Consider the following 22385-nt stretch of genomic DNA (forward strand, 5'->3'; position numbering starts at 1 on the left):
CAAAGGAAGCTGTTGGATGTCAATCATCTCAGCTCCAGGACATCACTGCAGGAGTTCCTCAAGATAGTGTCCTAGGCCCAACCATCTTCAGTTGCTTCATCAATGACCTTCCTTTAATCATAAGGTCAGAAGTGGGGATGTTTACTGATGATTGCACAATGCTCAGTACCATTCATGACTCCTCAGATACTGAAGCAGTCCGTGTAGAAATGCAGCAAGACCTGGACAATATCCAGGCTTGGGCTGATAGTGGCAAGTAACATTCGCACCACACAAGTGCCAGGCAATGACCATCTCAAATAAGGGAGAATATAACCATCTTCCCTTGACATTCAACAGCATTATTATCACTGATACCCCCACTATCAACATCCTGGGGGTTACCATTGACCAGAAACTGAACTGGAGTAGCCATATAAATACCTGTGGCTACAAGAGAAGGTCAGAGGCTAGGAATCCTGAGGCGAGTAACTCACCTCCTGACTCGCCAAAGCCTGTCCACCATCTACAAGGCACAGGTCAGGAGTGTGATGGAATACACCTGCCTGGATGGGTGCAGCTCCAACAAAACTCAAGAAGCATGACACCATCCAGGACAAAGCAGCCAACTTGATTGTTTGTGAATGGGGTGCCATTCACTCCCTCGACCACCAACGCACAGTGGCAGCAGTGTGTATCATCTACAAACGCTCCTTAGACAGCACCTTCCAAACCCACAACCTCTACCACCTAGAAGGACAAGGGCAGCAGTTGTATGGGAACACCACCACCTGCAAGTTCCCCTCCAAGGCACCCACCATCCTGTCTTGGAACAATATCGCTGTTCCTTCACTGTCGCTGGGTCAAAATCATGGAACTCCCTTCCTAACAGCACTGTGGGTGTACCTACCCACTTGGATTACAGCGGTTCAAGAAGGCAGCTCACCACCACCTTCTCAAGGGCAATTCGGTATAGGCAATAAATGCTGTCCTTGCCAATGATGCCCACATCCCATGAATGAATAAAAAAAAGTCATGATAAAGGCACAGCACCATCAGCAGATTCTCAGATGCTGACAGTGAACGTAATTTAGAGGATGGCAGAGAGGTGAGATCTGGGCATAGCTGCAGCCAGGGAAGGGGGCAAGGATTGTGCAGGTACCAATGTGTCAGAGGGTGAGATGGTGCACAGGATCTGCTGCCACAGATGAGTGTACATAACATGGATGTGCATTGTGCATTGGGAAGACTGCCAGAAAGCTTCTGTTTAACATTAAAGACAACGGAGAAATTCAGCACGAACTTGGCACCGGCTTCCCACAGAGCTTGAAGCCCAACCTTTTCAACATGGAAGTGGTGGCGCACCCCGTATCCCGTTTGTACATTTGTGGACCTAACTATAATGCAGTGTCTGATAACCAATGTTGCAACTTCCATTGCAGCACAAGCACCCAATGTTTGAATACTGCAGTGGAAGCTGAGACTGCTATCATGCAAGGTCAGTTTGCTGCTGTCATGGCTGTGGATTACAGTGTGCAAATGGGCTTGCAGGGTGTCACAGCAGTCCAGCAATCTGTCCTCCCACAGATTATTAGGAATGCTGAGACTCCACTCCGGGTGGGGGGGGTGGGGAGGTGGTTGGGGAGGGGGGATGGTCTGGCAGTGGCTCTGTGGAGCACAAACCTGCTGTCCTCTCTCAGGATGACAGCTTCTGTTTTCCCACCTTTGCCACTCTGCCAGTTGTTATGATCCCCATGCGGACCAGAATCTACTGACTGACCCCAATTTAGGAAACAAAAACCAAATGGATAAGATTTCACATTTATAAATTTTACTTTCACACTCAAACCAAAACCAACATAAATTAAACATGAACTCAGTTAAATCGCAATCAATGTATGCCTATCATAAAGGTTACACACTAATTAGTGGATGCAACAAAGATAGTCCTTACGAGTCTTCTGGACAGGCTTATCAGTAAGATGGCGCCGCACAGTACCACCGTACAACAAAATCAGGAACTTTCTTCATCTTGTCGCCTCTCAAACAAGCTTGGCCTCACCCACAACCGTCCTGATGGCATGGTTCCGCTGATAACTTTTTAAGTCATCAAAGACAACTGCCGTAAGTCATTCACCAATGGTCAGCCCTCAGTTCAGGCTCCTCTGCCTGCAGTCAAAACAGCTATGCCAGCCTGCTGCTTTGTAGTCTGTTACAATTCCAAGCAGTTTCTCTACAGTACAAAAATCTGCAGCTCTCAGCTTGGCATTTTAAACAACAATTGGCCGTTTTTTCCTTCTTTCCGCTAGAGCTCTTCTAAAACCTGAAACCTGAGCTCTTGTTCATATCTCTGGTAAAAAAAACTGTTTGTTTTGTTAACCTGATTCTGACCTCTCAGAACATTGAAGCTTTTAGTTTCATTTTCAAATCAGGGTCTGTCTCAAAAAAAATCACACTTTGAATCCAAAGTCATGACACCCAACAGGTCAACTGCACAGAACACAGTCTGCACATGACGGCTCCATCACACAGTGCATTCGCTGTTGCCTGTCACCCAGTCAGCCCAGTTTACTGTCGCCCATGTCGAGATGGTGCAGTCCAAAGGTCGGCATCATCCTCCAAGCCCATCTTTAGTGCTATCCACTGAAAATCAGCAGCTTTCCACCAATTATGCTGCAGCCACTGGGGTAGCACTGCATGGGAACACACAGAGAGGGACAGGCACATGGAAGAGAAACCCTAAGGGAATGCACAAGAGTGATTAGTTTATGTTTGTATGCAAAATGGCATGATATCATTTATAAATTTAGTTTGAAATAGTTATTTTGTGGTGGCTTTAATTTTTTTAATGTGGGCAAGCAGATGCTGTGATGTTCAGTGACAGAAGAAAGGTAAAGTGTTGAACTGTTGGTGAATGGGGACTTGGGATTGCGGTTACTGGTATTGCACTCAGATGATTTGTTCACCATCAGCCTAGTAGAAAGGGGTTGTCTAGGTTGCATCCTCCCTTGTTTCTTTCTCCTCCTCCTCCTGCTCGTCGTACAGTTGGTGGCAAGAGCTGTCCCCTCATGATGGTGAGGTTGTCCAGCATGTAGCAGCTCGCCATGAAGCTTGACACCTGCTCTGTAGCGTACTGCAGGTCTCCTCTCCTGAGCAGTCCAGGTAGTGGAAATCTTATTCCAGAATGCTGATTGTCTGCATTTTCACACATTTTATTTGGCAGCATGGCTAATACATCTGGTATCTCTGACTGCTCCTGAATTCTGCTCAATTATTACCTGAGTATATACATCACATCCTGTCTGGAGATGGACAACAGTTTTAGACACACTCCTTAAAGGCATAGCACAACAATTACTGCACCCATACCTGGGAGCAATGGGTTTGTGCAGAAGCTTTGAAGTTAGGTAAAAACTACCAGCCACACCATTCTCTGTAGGTTTTGCACTTCAAAGAACTTTGGAAGGCACCAAATACTTGTAGAATTGTAGCATCAGCCAGTAGAAATCAACAAGAAATTAAACCATAAATAGTTGATAATCTCTTTCAATAGCACTGGTGTGTGAATGTTTTCTGTTTAACAAATGTTCAGCTGTGCGAGGTTAACAGAGAGGTCAACAGAGGGGTCAACAGAGGTTGGAGCGCTGAGTTTCAAAATGGCACCTGCAGCAGTGTTGCGCCCTGCTTGAGATCAGGATCTGCCTTCTCTGCATAATTCTGGCAGACATCAGCTGCACGAGTGTTAAAACACTCACCAAGATGGCATCTGGCGTGATTTGCGGCTGAATTGTGCATCCATGCATCAGATGCTATTTCAGTCCTCGAAAAGTACCCTTGGCGCTCAAATAATGAGCCCAATTTTGCACCCACCTTCACCAGATATATCCTATTAAACCCTTTCATAATCTTGAAGACCTTTATCAGGTCAACCTTCAGTCATTTTTCTAGAGAAAAGAGACCCAGCCTGTTCGTTTTTTCCCAATAAGTATAACACAGTAAATGAACCCCATTGCTTTGTTTGCTTTTTAAAAATGGTCTTATTAAGGTGCATCGCTACTTTTAGAGATTTGTGTATCTGTATCCCCAGATTCCTCTGTTCCCCACTCCATTTAGAATCTTATTTTCCAAGGAATATGTGGTTTCCAAAATGTACTAACTCACACTTTTGAAGTTCATTTGTCAATTGCACATCCATTCTGCAAGTTTATTAATGTTTTCCTGAATTTTGTAGCAGTCCTCCTCTGTATTAACTACTCCCCCAATTTGATGTTATCCACAAATGTTGATATTGTACTTCTGATTCCAGAGTCTAAATTGTTTATATAAATGGTGATCAACGGTGGTCCCAGCACTGATCCTTGTGCAACACCACTTCTCACCTTTTGCCAATCTGAGTAACTACCTTTAACCCCTACTCTCTGTTTTCTGTTTTGTAGCTACTTCCCTCCTGACTGCACATGTTCTGACCTTAGTCATGAGTCTGTTATATGGTACCTTATCAAAGGCCCTTTAAAATCCAAATATATTATATCGATTACAGTACCCTTATCTATGCTTTCTATTACTTCTTCAAAGCATTAAATAAGGTTGGTCAAGCATGACCTTCACTTTTGGAATCTGTGCTGACTAATCTTTATAATGTTTTCAATTTCTAGATTTTTTTCCTATTTCATCTTTGAATAAGGATTCCATTATCTTTTCTACTACAGATGTTAAGATAATTGGTTTATAGATCCCTGCACTTGCTCTATTGCCATTTTTAAATATAAGAATCACGTTAACAATTGGCTGACCTCTGGCATTATTCCCTTCCCTAATAAATGTCTCTATCTAATTATGCCTCTGCTATCACTTTCCTAACTTCTTTTAATATTCTCAGATGCAATCTATCCGGATCAGGGGTTTTATCCTCACTAAGTTTGACTAGTTTATCAATTATTTCCTCCCTTTCCATCTTAAATATCTTTTTTGATCTCTTCCTCTAATGTCATGTCTGCCATACTGGTTTCCCTGGTAAATACCAGGGTGCATAATGACAATAATTCTGCCATTTTGCTTTCATTACTTGTGAGTTTATTGTGAGGTAGTGGCCTTGTCCCAATCCTAATTTTTCTTTTGTTATTTATGTATCTGTAGAATAGTTTACTATTTCTTTATCTATTCCTTGATAATTTAATTTTGTACTTCCTTTGCTTTCTCAACTGTTATTTGACTTCTTTCCTAAACTCTTCTTATTCCCTTTTCTCATCCTCTCCTTTATCATCTTTGTACTTTGCATATGCCTTTTTCTTTAGTTTCAATTTGTCTTTAATTCTTCATTCATCTATGGTGTGTTAGTTAGTTTGTTCTTACTTTTTGGTGGGATATATTTCTCCTGGACTCTATGGATCACCATTTTAAATGTTTCCCACTGCTGTTCTATTTCTTAGTTTAATCATAAATTGTTCTCAAGTTCCTTCCCATCCCCTAAAAATCAGCTTTTTTCCAATTTATTATTTTGATCTTTGTCTTACCTATGACCACCTCAATCTTAAACCCTATTACATTGCAACTGTTATTGCCTCAATGTTTCCCGACGCTTTCTTCTCTTATCTGTTCTGGTTCGTTTCCTATTAGCAGATCCATCAGTACTCTCTCTCTTGTTGGGCTTTTAACATACTGGATAAGAAATGGCTCCTGCACACATTGTAAATACTCCATTCCCTGCACCCCTTTTGCTACCTCTTCTTGCAAGTTTATTTGGAGGCTGATAAAATTTCCCATGATTATTATTCTATACCCTTTACTTATTTCACATATTTACTTAGATATTTCTTCCTCGGCCATCTTTCCATTATTAAGTGGTCTGTAGTATATGCCTATTAGTGTGATCGATCTGTTCTTATCTTTTATTTCTACTTCTGTTAGTTATGTTCCTTTTTCCTACAGGCATTACATTATCTCTAATTAGTATTGCTATCCCATCCCCTTCTTCCTTCCCTATCCTTTTGGATAATGTCATAACCTGCAATATTTAGTTGCCAGTCCTGTTTTTTATGTAGACAATTTCGGTTATCCTAATTACATCTGATTCCATGCTATGGATTATTGCCTCCAGTTTTCCCATTTTATTTTGGATGCTGTGTACGTTGCTTTAGCTCTTATTGTTGTTGTTAATGTTGAAGGCACCAGCCGGCAGGGCCCATATCGGCAGAAAAGTAGGGGTGATCTTGTCCTCCAGGCGTGCAAAGGGAGCAGCTACAGGGCACTGTTTCCCACCTCCAGGTGGCTAAGAGAGTAAACCCCACAGGCGTCCCATTAGGCGATTAGTGTTCCCCTCAAGTTAGTATTTCGGGCAATTCCTGCAACCGAATAGGCCCCAGATGTATAGGCTTTTGTCTTTCCTCTGGACACCAGCCCACGAGGTTGAGAGGGGGGTGCAGATGCCAGGCAAGTCTGCACCTCCTGAAACCATGACTAGGCTACGCAGCAAAGAAAGGTAGCCTTTTGGCTTGGAAGGTGGAATGTGAGAATTATGTATCCTGGAATGAACAATGACTCACACTGCAGAGCTAGCGTTCACAAGACAGCCGTGATTATGAGCTACACAAGCTTTGTGTCGAGATTGCCGCACTACAAGAAGCCAGATTAGCCGACACAGGCTCTATTCAAGAGGCTAATTATACCTTCGACCGCCATGGAAAGGGTGCTGAAGATCACCGTGAGCATGGTGTAGGCTTCGCAGTGAGCAACCAGTTGACACAGTCAATTGAGCCATGAATAGCAACCTTGAAGCACCTCATCTCTCTGTGGTTATCAGGCACAGTCAACATCATATGCGTCTACATACCAACTCTGAAGGCCAGCATCTCAGATAAAGGGCATTGCTATGACTCCCTAGGTGACGTTCTGAGGAACATCCCAAATAACAAGAGGCTATTCATCTTGGATGACTTCAGTACACGTATTGGGGCAGACAGTAATTCATGCCCACCAAAGGGTGGGCAACATTAACGATAATGGACAAGGCCTTCTCGAGCTTTGTGACCTGAATGAACTCTGCATCACCAACACCTTTTTCCAGGGCAGACATCATCACAAGGTATCATGGCGACACCAAAGGTCTGGACATTGGCACCAACTAGACCAAGTCATCACAAGGAGGCACAATCTATCCAGTGTTCTACACACCCGCACCTACCAGAGCGTAGATTACGACACTGACCACTCAATTAGCAGCAGTAGAGAGAAGGTTCACCCTCGAAAGTTCCACAGCTCCAAACATGACGGCCCGCCACACATCAACATCCCTTGCACAAGTAATGATGTTAAATACCAGCACTTTACACTGTTGCTAGAACGCTTGCTACCCACCAAAGCCTTAACAGGAAGCACCAATGCTGGCATTGATGGAGCTTGTAAGTCACGAAGCTCAATCTCTATGAAGCAGCAGAAGAATCATTTGGTAAAGGCAGAACCTGCAACAAGGACTGGTTTGAGACCTACTCAGCTGAGATGATATCAGTCATTGATGCAAACAACAAAGCCTACATTATGGACAACATAAAGCCAACAGCCAAGACACTGCATGACCTGAAAGTTGCCAAGTCAGCCATGCAAAGGAGACGGAGATACAGTGCAAACAAACACTGGATCAGCTTATGTCAAGAAATCCAAACTGCATGCGCCAAAGGAAATCTATGTGTTATGTACGAAGGGATCAAGCGGGCGCCTGGTCCTGCCATCACCAAAGTTGCTCCCCTGAAGTCGGCAGATGGTGAAGTACTCAGCGACAGAAATAAGCAGCTGTCCTGCTGGGCTGAACAATACTGTGAGCTGTCCTCCTGTGAGTCGGACATCTCCCAGTCTGCACTTGACACTCTCCCGCAACATCCTGTCATAGATGAGTTAGATGAAGAACCCTTATCACTGGAGCTCAAGATGGCCAAGCGAACAGAAGGGCACCTGCCAAGGACGGAACCCCAGCCGATCTGCTCAATCACGGAAAGTCCCATCTATTGCCACACCTTTTTGACTTTCTCCTTCTCTGCTGAAAAGTAGGTTCTGTTCTACAGGAGATGCGTGATGACAAAATCATCACATATACAAAAACAAAGGCGACAGAGGAGAGTCCAACAACTGCAAGAGGAAGGCCTTTGCTTGGGTCATACTTAAAGGACTCTATTTACTTGCAGACTGAGTGCACCCGAAAGCACAGTGCAGTTTCCGTACTGGCAGATCTACTCCATATAATCTTCTCCATACGCCAGCTACAAGAGAAGTGTAGGCAACAGAGTATACCCCTTTTACCCCTTTACCTTACTTTCGTAGATCTCACTAAGGCATTCAACACTGTCAGCGGAGCCGGGCTCTACAAGACTTTGGGAAAAATTGGCTGTCGACCGAAGCTCCTCAGTTTCATCCACTTCTTCCATGACAACATGGACTGCACTGTAGTTTGGTGGCTCTACTTCCAACAGTTTCAGAGTGAAGAATGGAATGAAACAGGGTTGTTTCCTAGCCACCATTCTGTTTGGTATCGTCTTCTCCATGCTCCTGACCTTCACCTTCTCTGCAGATATGGAAGGAGTCTACTTGCACACTAGGTCAGATGGTAAGTTCTACAATCTATCAAGGCTGAAAGCCAAGATAAAAATACATCACGTCCTGATCAGAGAACTCTATGCTGATGATGCTGTGCTAGTCGCTGACACGGAAACTCAGCTACTAAGACTGATGGACTCTCTTTCGCATGCCTGTAACTTGTTCTCTTTGACTATAAGTGTCAAGAAAATCATGGTCATGGGACAAGATGTTGCATCTCTGCCCCTGATCACACTAAAATAACACCCCACTGGAAGTGATTAGCAAATTCTGCTACCTTGGGTCCACAGTGACATACAATCTGTCCCTTGATGCAGAGCTCGATACACATATAGGGAAAGCAGCTACCACATTTGGCCGACTCGCGAAACACACATGGGATAACACCAAGCTGACCCTTAGGACCAAACTGATGGTTTACAAGGCCTGTGTTCTCAGCACCTTGCTGTATGGCTGTGAAACATGGGCAACAGACAGCTACCAGGAAAAGCAGCTCAATAATTTCCATCTTCGTTGTCTGTGGTGTATTGTGGTTATATCCTGGCAGGACAAAAACCACATACGCAGCAGTCCTCTCAAAGGCAGGGCTCCCAAGTGTGTTGGCACAAATCAAACAGAGGTGGCTTCAGTGTATCGGACACATCCGCAGGATGGAAGACGGGTCACATACCCAAGGACCTTCTGGATGGTAAGGTAGCTGGGCCAGACGACCGGTGGGTGCCCAAAGTTCTGCTTCAAGGATGATTGCAAGCATGACCTGAAGACCCTAAATGTCGACTATCGCACCTGGGAGTCACTAGCTGGTGAAAGAGGGACATGGCGATACATCCTGTGGACCAGTGCACTACCACAAGGACCAGTTGCTACAGCAGCAGGCACCAATGTCAAAACCAAACAAGTAACAGTGTCACTTGGCAGCTTCACGTGCAGCACTTGTGGCAGAACCTGCCTCTCAAGGATTGGCCTTCATAGCCATCGGCAAAGTTGCACCAAGAGAAGACATCCCATCTAAATGGATTGTTTACTGCGTGTCCATCATCTTTCGTAGATGGAAGGATGCCAACCAACCAAGTATGTTGCTTTGCAGGCAGTTTAATTCATCTTTAATGATCCTTTTACTTTATTATTAACCTTTCTTTTATACTTGTTTTATAACTGCATTTGTTCCCTTACCATTTATGTTACCTGTTTCCTTACCTTGGTCTGACCTTTACTCTAATTTCCTATTTCTTTTGTCTTCAGACTAAATATTATTTTCACAAGCTTGCTCCTCCCAAGCCTGCTTTACTAGTTTAAAGTTCTATTGGCAGCCTATTTATCCTTTCCGCTAGGACACTGGTCTCACTCCGGTTCAGGTGGATTCCTTCAGTGGTACAGGAGAGGGGTCAAGGAAGTGAGAGACCCAGGAGTGCATGTCCACAGGTCCCTGAAGGTGGCAGGACAGGTAGATAAAATGGTAAAGAAGGCATATGGAATGCTTTCCTTTATTGGCTGAGGTATAGAATACAAAAGCAGGGATATAATGCTGGAACTGTATAAAACGATGGTTAGGCCACAACTGGAGTACTGCATACAGTTCTGGTCACCACATTACAGGAAGGACATAATTGCTCTGGAGACAGCACAGAGATTTACAAGAATGTTGCCAGGGCTGGAAAATTGCAGCTATGTGGAAAGAGTGGACAGGTTAGGGTTGTTTTCCTTAGAACAGAGGAGGCTGAGGTGTGATTTAGTTTAGTTTAGAGATACAGCACTGAAACAGGCCCTTCGGCCCACCGAGTCTGTGCCGACCATCAACCACCCATTTTATACTAATCCTACACTAATTCCACATTACTACCACATCCCCACCTGTCCCTATATTTCCCTACCACCTACCTATACTAGGGGCAATTTATAAAGGCCAATTAACCTATCAACCAGCAAGTCTTTGGCATGTGGGAGGAAACCGGAGCACCCGGAGGAAACCCACGCAGACACAGGGAGAACTTGCAAACTCCACACAGGCAGTCCCCAGAATTGAATCCGGGTCGCTGGAGCTGTGAGGCTGCGGTGCTAACCACTGCGCCACTGTGCCGCCCTAATTTAATTGAGGTGTACAAAATTATGAGGAGCCTAGATAGAGTAGACAGGAAGGTCCTGTTTCCCCTAGCAGAGAGGTCAATTACCAGGGGGCACAGATTTAAGGTGATTGGTAGAAGGATTAGAGGGGACATGAGGAAAAACCTTTTCACCCAGTGGGTGGTGGGTGCCTGGAATTTGCTGCCCAGATCGGTGGTGGAGGCAGAAACCCTCAACTCATTTAAAAGGTACCTGAATGTGAACCTGAAGTGCTGTAACCTGCAAGACTACGGACCAGATGCTGGAAGGTGGGATTAGAATTGGCAGCTGTTTTTTTCAGCCAGCGCAGACACGTTGGGATGAATGGCCTCTTTCTGTACTGTAACTTTTCTAAGGTTCTATGGTTCTACAGCTCCTTCTTAACCCAGTACTGTTGCCAGTGTTACATCAAATGAAAGTCCTCATTCCCACACCAGTCTTTCAGCCACACATTCAACTTCCTGATCTGCCTATCCCTATGCCATTTAGCATGTGGTTTAGGTACTAATCCTGAGATTATCACCCTTGAGACTCTGGCTTTTTTTTTAAACCAAGCTTTTGGTCATCTGGCCTAATATCTCTTTATGTGACTTGGTGTCAGATTTTGTTTGATAACACTGCTGTGAAGTGCTTTGGGATATTTTACTATATTAATGGTGCTTCATAAATGTAAGCTGTTGTTATCTGCCTTCTGATTGCTATCCAATATCCCCTGTTGGAAAATATGTGTGCATGAAGATCAGGTGACGAGTTCTTACGTCTTTCAAGGTCATTCCTACTGACACCCACAGTGATTTACACATTAAGATGACCACCTGGGCCTGGTAACAAAAGGTGGCTGGTGCCAATGGAACTGTGTTCCAGCAACTGAACAGTCATAAGAGAAAGAGAAGTAATTCTTGTAATTACAATAGCCAAGGGTAAAGTAAAGCTTATATAGTACTGACATTAAAAGTATCGAAGGGCTCGCAATTATCCATGGTGTGCCACTGAATATGAAATATAAGAAAAGGTTCAAACACAAGGCATCGTGTTCAAACCCTTATATTCTCTGAATGCCGAAGTTGATCATACTGCTAAACCAGCCATTTTAGTATAAACATACAGGAAAAGTCACTTTACCAGCATTGCTACATGGGATAACAGTTACGAGGTGTAATAGAAAAAAATGGCTAATGTAGCAGCTCAGGAATAGCACAGGAACAAATGACTAAAATAATTACAGAGAAAAAGACATGCAAAATTAAAAGCAACTGTGATTTTTTTTGCCTGCTCTGTGGACTGAAATTGCACTATGTCCATGCAATATTAATAACAAGTGCAAAACTCATGAAATTACCCTCTCCATTAAAGTAGTGAAGGTGCTAGCCCATGGATTAAGGTTTCATTAGAATAACAGAGAAATTTCAAACTTGTTAATGTATTTTTTGTTAATTGATCACTTATCAGACGTTCACCTCACTTTTTTTCTACAGTATGGATTCTGCAGTGAGTTACTCATGGACTAAATGGAGGCAATTTTGTTTCAGAGCCAAGAATAAGGTAATCAGGTGAAACTTGCATTTCACTATTTAATATATTGAAGTTCTTTTAATTACAAAGCTAAAGAAACTAACTCACAGGATTACTTTTCAGATAAATCAACTCGGAAGGCTGTGGTTGTCACATAAATATATTATATAAAAAACAAACATATTCAGGATCTGTGGCAGTTTAATTGAAATGAGTAAGACTGTTCTCAATTTAACAGCTGTTCAAAGGCATGAAACTATTTGGTGCAGAAAGAAAACAGCATAGTACCAACCTGATTTTGGAAGACAGGCGAGCTCGTTTAATATCTTCCTCACTGAAGGTAAAATGAACTTTATTAGGACGCTTTGCAGGAAAGTCCCAAGACGCAGAATGAAGAATCATTGTTGCAAATACTATTTGTCTGACATTTCAGTCATGTGTAATCTGGCTATACTGAAATACATACCCACAAAAAGTTTCTTAGCAAATCCTGTTACTGTGAACTGAAAAGGAAAGAGATGTGCAGGCCCAGCATCCTGAAGTGGAGTTTCCTATTTTTTGGAATGGACTGACAGTTGGATATAATACACAACAGGACTTGTTGGAGCTGATTTCGAGCAAGTCAAATCAACATTTCTGAGGCTGTAATGGACTCGAAATGGAATTAGTAAACTTATCACCCCATTAACGCTGACAGTCTGGCTGCTGTCATTTTAAAGGGACCGTCTCTTGAAAGGCCAGAGCACCTGCCTTTTTTGAGCGGTATGCTAATTAGTGGTTCTGTGACTAGGTTATGCATCCGATTGCAATTGGGTGTCAGGAGTACTCACTCCAAAAACAATAACCTCTCAAAACACTCAAGTACCTTCTCTCAACTCACTTTGCCTGTTACAAGGGCTTCTGTGAGTCTTCAAGAATACTTCATGTAAAGGTCAAGGCCCTTTCACCTCTCATGTATGACCTCATATGGAGCCATTTTCTCTGACATTCATTGGCCTGTAATAGTTTTCTTTCCCTCCAAAAGAAAAAAATGGCAATGCAAGTGCCACAGAAAGACAACTAGGGGATGCCAACCAACAGAGTGAACCCTGAATATACAGGAAGAGAGGCCCAGAATAGGAAATATGCAATGACCATTGTTTGAATGCAATTTGGCATCCAAAGTCTCCAATATGGTGGGTAGAGAGAACATAGAACATAGAACATTACAGCGCAGTACAGGCCCTTCGGCCCTCGATGTTGCGCCGACCTGTGAAACCATCTGACCTACACTATTCCATTTTCATCCATATGTCTATCCAATGACCACTTAAATGCCCTTAAAGTTGGCGAGTCTACTACTGTTGCAGGCAGGGCGTTCCACGCCCCTACTACTCTCTGAGTAAAGAAACTACCTCTGACATCTGTCCTATATCTATCACCCCTCAACTTAAAGCTATGTCCCCTCGTGTTTGCCATCACTATCCGAGGAAAAAGACTCTCACTATCCACCCTATCTAACCCTCTGATTATCTTATATGTCTCTATTAAGTCACCTCTCCTCCTCCTTCTCTCTAACGAAAACAACCTCAAGTCCCTCAGCCTTTCCTCGTAAGACCTTCCCTCCATACCAGGCAACATCCTAGTAAATCTCCTCTGCACCCTTTCCAAAGCTTCCACATCCTTCCTATAATGCGATGACCAGAACTGCACGCAATACTCCAGGTGCGGCCGCACCAGAGTTTTGTACAGCTGCAGCATGACCTCGTGGCTCCGAAACTCGATCCCCCTACTAATAAAAGCTAACACACCATATGCCTTCTTAACAGCCCTATTAACCTGGGTGGCAACTTTCAGGGATTTATGTACCTGGACACCAAGATCTCTCTGCTCATCTACACTACCAAGAATCTTCCCATTAGCCCAGTACTCTGCATTCCTGTTACTCCTTCCAAAGTGAATCACCTCACACTTTTCCGCATTAAACTCCATTTGCCATCTCTCAGCCCAGCTCTGCAGCCTTCCTCCAATCACAAAATTATGCCCCCTGGTGATAGCCCTTTCCGCCCTGGGAAAAAGTCTCTGGCTATCCACTCTATCTATGCCTCTCATCATCTTGTACCCCACTATCAAGTCACCTCTCATCCTTCTTCGCTCCAATGAGAAAAGCCCTAGCTCCCTCAATCTTTCTTCGTAAGACATGCCCTTCAGACCAGGCAGCATCCTGGTAAATCTCCTCTGCACCCTCTCTAAAGCTTCCACATCCTTCCTATAATGAGGCGACCAGAACTGAACACAATATTCCAAGTGTGGTCTAACCAGGGCTTTATAGAGCTGCAGCATAACCTCGCGGCTCTTAAACTCAATCCCCCTGTTAATGAAAGCCAACACCCCATACGCTTTCTTAACAACCCTATCAACTTGGGTGGCAACTTTAAGCGATCTATGGACATGGACCCCAAGATCCCTCTGTTCCTCCACACTACCAAGAATCCTGTCTTTAAGCCTGTATTCTGCATTCAAATTCGACCTTCCAAAATGAATCACTTCACACTTTTCCAGGTTGAACTCCATCTGCCACTTCTCAGCCCAGCTCTGCATCCTGTCAATGTCCCGTTGCAACCTACAACAGCCTTCCACACTATTCACAACTCCAGCAACCTTCGGCAAACTTGCTAACCCAGCCTTCCACTTCCTCATCCAAGTCATTGATAAAAATCACAAAGAGCAGAGGTCCCAGAACAGATCCCTGCGGAACACCACTGGTCACCGAGTTCCAGGCTGAATACTTTCCATCTACTACCACCCTCTGTCTTCTATGGGCCAGCCAATTCTGTATCCAGACAGCCAACTTTCCCTGTATCCCATGCTTCCTTACTTTCTGAATGAGCCTACCATGGGGAACCTTATCAAACGCCTTGCTAAAATCCATATACACCACATCCACTGCTCTTCTTTCATCAATGTGTTTTGTCACATCTTCAAAGAATTCAATAAGGCTTGTGAGGCATGACCTGCCCCTCACAAAACCATGCTGACTGTCTCTAATCAAACTATGCTTTTCCAAATAATCATAAATCCTGTCTCAGAATCCTCTCCAATAATTTGCCCACTACCGACGTAAGACTGACTGATCTATAATTCCCAGGGTTATCCCTATTCCCTTTCTTGAACAAGGGAATAACATTTGCCACCCTCCAATCATCTGGTACTACTCCAGTGGACAGTGAGGACGCAAAGATCATCGCCAAAGGCGTGGCAATCTCTTCCTTCGCTTCCCGTAATATCCTTGGGTACATCCCGTCTGGCCCCGGGGACTTATCTGTCCTCATGTCTTTCAAAATTTCCAGCACATCCTCCCTCTTAACAGCAACCTGTTTGAGCATATCAGCCTGTTTCACGCTGTCCTCACAAACGACCAGGTCCCTCTCACTAGTGAATACTGAAGCAAAGTATTCATTTAGGACCTCCCCTAGCTCCTCCGACTATCTCAAATGATGATTTTTTTAATCCATCGACTGGAAACCTGAATTAAATTTTAATGAAAAAGGAACAGATAAAAGCTGACTCTACTAGCAGCTAAGATGGCCACCTCAATTTGCACTACTATACTCCACATTCCAATGCATTGAGGCAGAGACAAATTGTCTGCCAGTCACAGCAAGAACAATGACTGGGGAATCTGAGTGAACTACCTATCCTGCTCCCATTAACAAAACATTAAGGCCATCACTTGGACATTAAACTGGTGGAGACGAACCACTCAAACCTAATCACTTGAACAATGGGATCCTGGTTGTAAGAAGTCCTAGACATGGACTGATTAAGTTGCAAGAGGGAATACACACTGGTAACCATCATGTTGAGTCATTGGGTGATGGTCATGTGACAGGCCCACCATCTGTGTGCTTAAGCTGGTGTTTTCTCTGCAGCAACCAGACAAGCAGCTAGATACCAATAAGAAAAGACTCAAGTAGGATCTCTTCTCCCTCTCTCTCTTTCCAATCCACCTTGCAAGCTTTGCAAACAGAAAGTGCTGGAAATACTCAACAGGTCTGGCAGCATTTGTGAAGAGAGAAGCAGAGTTAATGTTTCAGGTCAGTGACCTTTCATAAGAACTGATGAAAGGTCACCAACCTGTAATATTAACTCTGCTTCTCTCTCCACAGATGCTACCAGACCTGCTGAATATTTCCAGAACTTTCTGTTTTTATTTGAGATTTCCAGCATCTGCAGTATTTTGCTTTTATTACAAGCTTTGTACCCTGCCTTCTGACCGTAACCATCTAGGCCTATCCCTGCTACAGACAGAGACCCCATGAAGGAAATCATCTGCATTGCTGTCTCCAGGAGAACCACTGAATCAGCTGCACACATCTTCAAACCAAAAGCCTCAGGATCACCAAGTTCAGCCTGAACCCAGCCAGGTTACCAACCACCACAGACTGTATATCCCTTTTTATTTCTCTGGACTCTAATTCAACCAATATATCGTTCCCCACTCTGTAACATATTTTTGTGTGTATTTGAACCTCACAAGAGTGTGTGTGTGTGAAAGTTGCAGCGTAGTTTATTATTTGACTTAGGTCAGCGTAGGTTCAAAAAAGCTAACCTCTTTCTTTGTTAAACTCAAGAAAACCTGTCCGATTGGTTCTTTTTATGATCATAGCACATAAATAGTTAAATACTCACTGAAGTGGCAAGTATATCCGCTTAAAAAAAAAACTTTTGTGGTCAAATGAGGAGGAAAAGAGGGGGGCCCTTCAACCTCTCCTCACTTGATCGTAACATCATAATAAAATGCCCGAGGTGTTTTTCAGGTGCGTTATAGAGCAAAATTTAAGACCACATAAAGTGATATTAGTGCAGATAGCCAAAATCCTGAAAACAACTCAAAAAACACAACTGTCCTTCAAAACTGACAAACAGATGTTGAATAAGGGTCTGCTTCCCACAGTTCTCACAGAATGCCACAAACCAAAATGACATATTATTGAAATAGTTATAAATTCTCTATAAAGTGGAATCTAGGATCAACAGCACATAGGCATCTTTAGGTTGCGGGGCCTAAATAAGTATTAGCAGTTCTGTCTTAACATGCATACTGATGTCATGAAATTTGGGAAAATTTCAATAATGAGTACTATATTGCACCAAAAATGAATAAACAATTGAGGTAAATAAATCAGGTGATATATAAGCATTGTCATGAGGGTTACAGTTAAGTGTGTGTGCTTGTGCCAAATTTTCATGCTACACCACTTGTACCATGAAAATCAATGAAGGTAATCTTAACTGAACCTGCCTGGCAGGAAACTGAATGACCCAATTGGCTCCCTGACTTTACTTTCCATTCACTTCAATGAAAAGTAAATTCGGGTGGAGTGTAAAATGGGCAGCTGATCTGATCCAGTCAATTTCTCACCAGGTGGGTTAAATTAAAACTACCCCAACCACATAACTGCCTCCATTTAAGTTGGACAATAGTTTAAATCGGCCAAAAAGCGCTAACCATTTCCCAATTCCATTATATCAATTAAAAAGTTGTTTATGTGCTCTGTATTTTGGGCAGGAACAGGTGTTTACTCAATAGTTCATCTCTCATTAAGGTGCAATTCCTTGTATACTTAATCACCCCAACTAGTATAGAGTTATAGCCTGCACTGCACAGCACTGACTGCAATAACAAACATATCCAATAAGTAAACAGTACATTTTTAAGGTCCAATTTTCTTGTGATCCTCTCTAAATGGTGCAGGGTTATGTAGAATTACACAGAACATACAGCACTGAAACAGGCAATTTGGCCCAACCACTCCACGCCAGTGTTTATGCTCCACTCGAGTCTCCTCCCGTCTCTCCTTATCTAACGTTATCAGCATTACTGTCTACTCCCTTCTCCCACATATGTTTATCTAGCCTCCCCTTAAATGCATCCATACTATTTGTTTCAAACACTGCCTGTGGTAGCAAGTTTCACATTCTCACCAGTCTCTGGATAAAGAAATTTATTCTGAATTTCCATTTGATTTCTTGGTGCCCATCTTATATTAATGGCTTTTAGTTTTTCTCTTTCCACAAGTGGAAATGCTCTATGTCTACTAGGTCACCCCTCAGCCTTCACTTTTCAAGAGAAAAGTGACCTAGCCTGTTCATCCTTTCCTAATAGATATAATCTTACATTTCTGGTACTATTCTTGTAACTACCTTTTGGACCCTCTCCAGTGCTGCTATATCCTTTTTATAATATAGTGACCAGAATTGTACACAGTACTACAAGTGTGGTCTAACCAAGGTTCAATACAGGCTTGGCATAACTTCTCTACTTTTCAGTTCTATCCCTCAAGAAATAAATCCTTGTACTTGTTTTTTATTATGGCCTTATCAATGTTTGGCTCCCTGGCAACTGTTTGAGGCTGAACCAGACTGTTCACAATGTCGGGGGTCATTTTTGACCTCAAGATGAGCTTTCAACCACATATATGCGCTATCACTAAGAACACCTATTTCCACCTCCCTAACATCACCTCACTTCATCCCTGCCTCAGCTAATCTGCTGCTGGCTTCATCTTCCAGGCTTTTGTTGCCTCTAAGCTTGACTATTTCAATGTACTCCTGGTCAACCACCCATGTTCTACTCTCCATAAACTTGAGGTCAACCAAAACAGTGCTGGCCCATGTCCTACCCCACAGCAAGTTCCGTTCACCCATCACCCTTTACTTGCTGACCTAGATTGGCTCCCAATTAAGCAAAGCCTCTATTTTAAAATTCTCATCTTAATCTTCAATTTCTTCCACAGCCTCATCCCTTCCTATCGCTGCAGTTTCCTCCAGCCCCACGATCTTCTGAGATATCCTCTAATTGTGCTGCAATCCCCAAGCTTTGTCCTGTTGAATGTTGATGTGATTGTCTCCACTAAAACTATTACTCACTTTCAACTTGGCCATTACCCCGGTACGGCCCTCATCTCCACTACCTTAAGTCCAAGGGATGCAGATTTGAACGGATATGGCGGCAAATTGGTTTAGCTATTCATTACCAAATCTGGCTGGACCACATAAAGTGCGATCAGATCCGGCTCTCATCTGCTAAAACTGCTCACTATTTCAGGATCATCCTGGAATTCAAAGATAACCCCTGACTTCTTTTCTCTACTGCAAACCATCTTCTTAAACCCTTCTCCTCCACCTTCACCTCCAACAATAAGTATAAGGAACTCACGGAATTCTTTGTCCTTAAGACTGAAGCCATCTTATTAGCTGCGCCTGCCTTTTCCCTCCTTTTCCAGAGCCTACCGAGCTAAACGTCCTCTAAAGATCCCCTGTGCACTAGCTATGATCTTACATCTTTCACTAGATCCTCTCCTATCTCCTCTCTCCAAGCTCATCTTGTCCATAAGACCCACCTCCTGCTCCCTCAACTCAATACCCACTAAACTGCTATCCACCTAACTTCCCTTCCTTAACCCCATGTTAGCCAATATTAACTGTTACCTCTCTTCAGGTACTGTAGCTTTCTTCTTCAAAACTGTTATCATCGCACCTCTCCTCAAAAAAACCCCCTTGACCCCACCATCCTTGCAAATTAGCATCCCATCTCCAACCTCCCTTTTCTCTCCAAAGTCCTTGAACGTGATGATGCTTCCCAAATCCGTGTCCATCTTTCCTGGAATTCCATGTATGAATCCCTCCAATCAGATAACTGCCCCTGCCCAAGTACCGAAATGGTATTTAAAGTCACAAATGATATCCGATCTGACTGTGATGAAGGTAAGCTCTCCCTCCTCGTTCATCTTGACCTGCCTTTGGCATGCTTGAACAAACCATCCTGCTCAAAACCCGTCCAGCTGGGTGGGGGACTATCCTCGCCTAGTTCCATTATTATCTATCTAATCATAGCCAGAGAACCACCTGCAATGCTTCTCTTCTCACTCCCACACCGTTAAATCTGGTGTCCCCCAGGAATCTTTCCTTGCCCCTCCTATTTCTCATCTGCCCTGCAGTATCATCCGAAAAAACAGGTTAATTTTTACATGTGCATTGACGACATCCAGTTCCACCTCACCACCACTCTCTTGACTCCTCCAATTTTGCTAAATTATCAGTCTGTTTGTCTGACATCCAGTATTGGATGAGCAGAAAATTCCTCTAATTAAATGTTGGGAAGATTAAAGGCATTGCCTTCGGTTCCCGTTTCAAACTCCGTTCCCTAGGTACCGACTCCATCCCTCTCCCTGGTAACTGTCTGGGGTTGAACCAGACTCGTTTTTTAAAAAATCTTTTCAAGGGATGTGAATGTCATTGGCAAGGCCAGCATTTGATGCCCATTCCTAGTTTCCTTTGAGAAGGTGGTGTTGAGCCACGTTCTTGAACCGCTGCAGTCCTTGTGGTGTAGATACACCCACAGTGATGTTATGGAGGGAGTTCCAGGATTTTGACTCAGCGACAGTGAAGGAACAGCGGTATAGTTCCAAATCAAGATGATGTATGGCTTGGAGGGGAACTTGCAGGTGGTGGTGTTCCCATGCATCTGCTGCCCTTGTCCTTCTAGGTGGTAAAGGTGGCAGGTTTGGAAGGTGCTGTCAAAGGAGGCTTGGCAAGTTGCTGTAGTGCAATTTGTATATGGCACACACTGCTGACACTGTGCGCCAGTGGTGGAGGGAGTGAATGTTTATGGAGGTAGATGGTGTGCCGATCATGCGGGCTACTTTGTCCTGGATGGTGTCGAGCTTCTTGAGTGTTGTTGGAGCTGCACAATTTAGGCAAATGAAGAGTATTCTATCACGCTCCTGACTGATGGTGGACAGGCTTTGGGGAGTCAGGAGGTGAGTTACTCACTGCAGAATTCCCAGCCTCTGACCTGCTCTTGTAGCCACAGTATTTATATGAGTGGTTCAGGTAGTTTCTGGTCAATGGTAACCCTCAGGTTGTTGATGGTGGGGGATTCAGCGATGGTAATGTTATGTCAAGGGGAGATGGTTAGTTTCTCTCTTGTTGGAGATGGTCATTGTCTGGCAATTGTATGGCGCTAATGTTGTCCATGTCTTGCTGCATGTGGACACCGACTGCTTCAGTATGTGAGGAGTCACAAATGGTACTAAATGCTGTGCAATCATTAGCGAATATCCCCATTTGTGACTTTATGATGGAGGGAACGTCATTGATGAAGAAGCTGAAGATGGTTGGCAGTGGAACACTACCCTGAGGAACTCCTGCAGTGACATCCTGGGGCTTAGATGTTTGGCCTTCAACAATCACAACCATTTTCCTTTGTACTAGGTATGATGCCAACCAGTGGAGAGTTTTTCCCTGATTTCTATTAACTTCAATTTTGCTAGGGGTGCTTGATTCCACACTCAGTCAAATGCTGCCTTGTTGTCAAGGACAGTCACTCTCACCTCACTTCTTGTCCATGTCTCAACCAAGGCTGCAATGAGATGTGGAGCTGAGTGGCCCTGGCAGAACCCAAAATGAGCATCAGTGCGCAGGTTGTTGCTGTATAAGTGCTGTTTGATAGCACTCTCAATGACACCTTCCATCACTTTGCTGATGATTGAGAGTAGACTGATGGGCGGTAATCAGCCAAGATTGGATTTGTCCTGCTTTTTGTGGACAGGACATACCTGGGCAATTTTCCACTTTGTTGGGTAGATGTCAGTGTTGTAGCTGTACTGGAACAGCTTGGCTAGGGGTTGGCTAGCTCTGGAGCATGTCTTCAGTACTACAGCTGGGATGTTGTCAGGGCCCAAAGTCTTTTGAGTATCCAGTGCCTTCAGCCATTTCTTGATATTACGTGGAGTGAACTGAATTGGCTGAAGACTTGAATCTGTGATGCTGGAGACTTCAGGAGGAGGTTGACATGGATCATCCACTTAGCACTTCTGGCTGAAGATGGATGCAAATGCTTCCGCCTTGTCTTTTGCACTGATGTGCTGGACTCCCACATCATTGAGAATGGGGATATTTGTGGAGCCTTCTCCTCCAGCAATTGTCCACCACCACTCACGACTGGATGGGGCAGGACTGCAGAACTTTGATCTTTGGTTATGGGATCGCTTAGCTCTGTATATCGCTTGCTGCTTCTGCTGTTTAGCATGCATGTAGTCCTGTGTTGTAACTTCACCAGGCTGACACCTCATTTTTAGGTATGCCTTGTGCTGCTCCTGGCATGCTCTCCTGCACTCTTCATTGAATCAGGATTGATCCCCTGGCTTGATGGTAATGGTACAGTG

At 43.8% G+C, this 22385-nt stretch overlaps 1 protein-coding gene across 2 annotated transcripts in view; it reads right to left on the minus strand.

The window, feature by feature from the left end:
* Window positions 1–22385, minus strand: part of pde4ba (phosphodiesterase 4B, cAMP-specific a) — an 832714-nt gene that overhangs the window by 199183 nt on the left and 611146 nt on the right. The window contains exon 1 of one of the 2 annotated variants that reach the window (XM_068037290.1): window positions 12467–12612. The exons of the other annotated variant lie outside the window; for it this stretch is intronic. Within the exon in view, the coding sequence (XP_067893391.1) occupies window positions 12467–12576 (110 nt within the window). The 5' untranslated portion in view covers window positions 12577–12612. Of the gene's footprint in view, window positions 1–12466; window positions 12613–22385 lie in introns of those variants that run through there. 2 annotated transcript variants of the gene reach the window in all.

Source organism: Heterodontus francisci, chromosome 8 (genome assembly GCF_036365525.1).
Source record: "Heterodontus francisci isolate sHetFra1 chromosome 8, sHetFra1.hap1, whole genome shotgun sequence".
Classification (NCBI taxonomy): Eukaryota; Metazoa; Chordata; class Chondrichthyes; order Heterodontiformes; family Heterodontidae; genus Heterodontus; species Heterodontus francisci.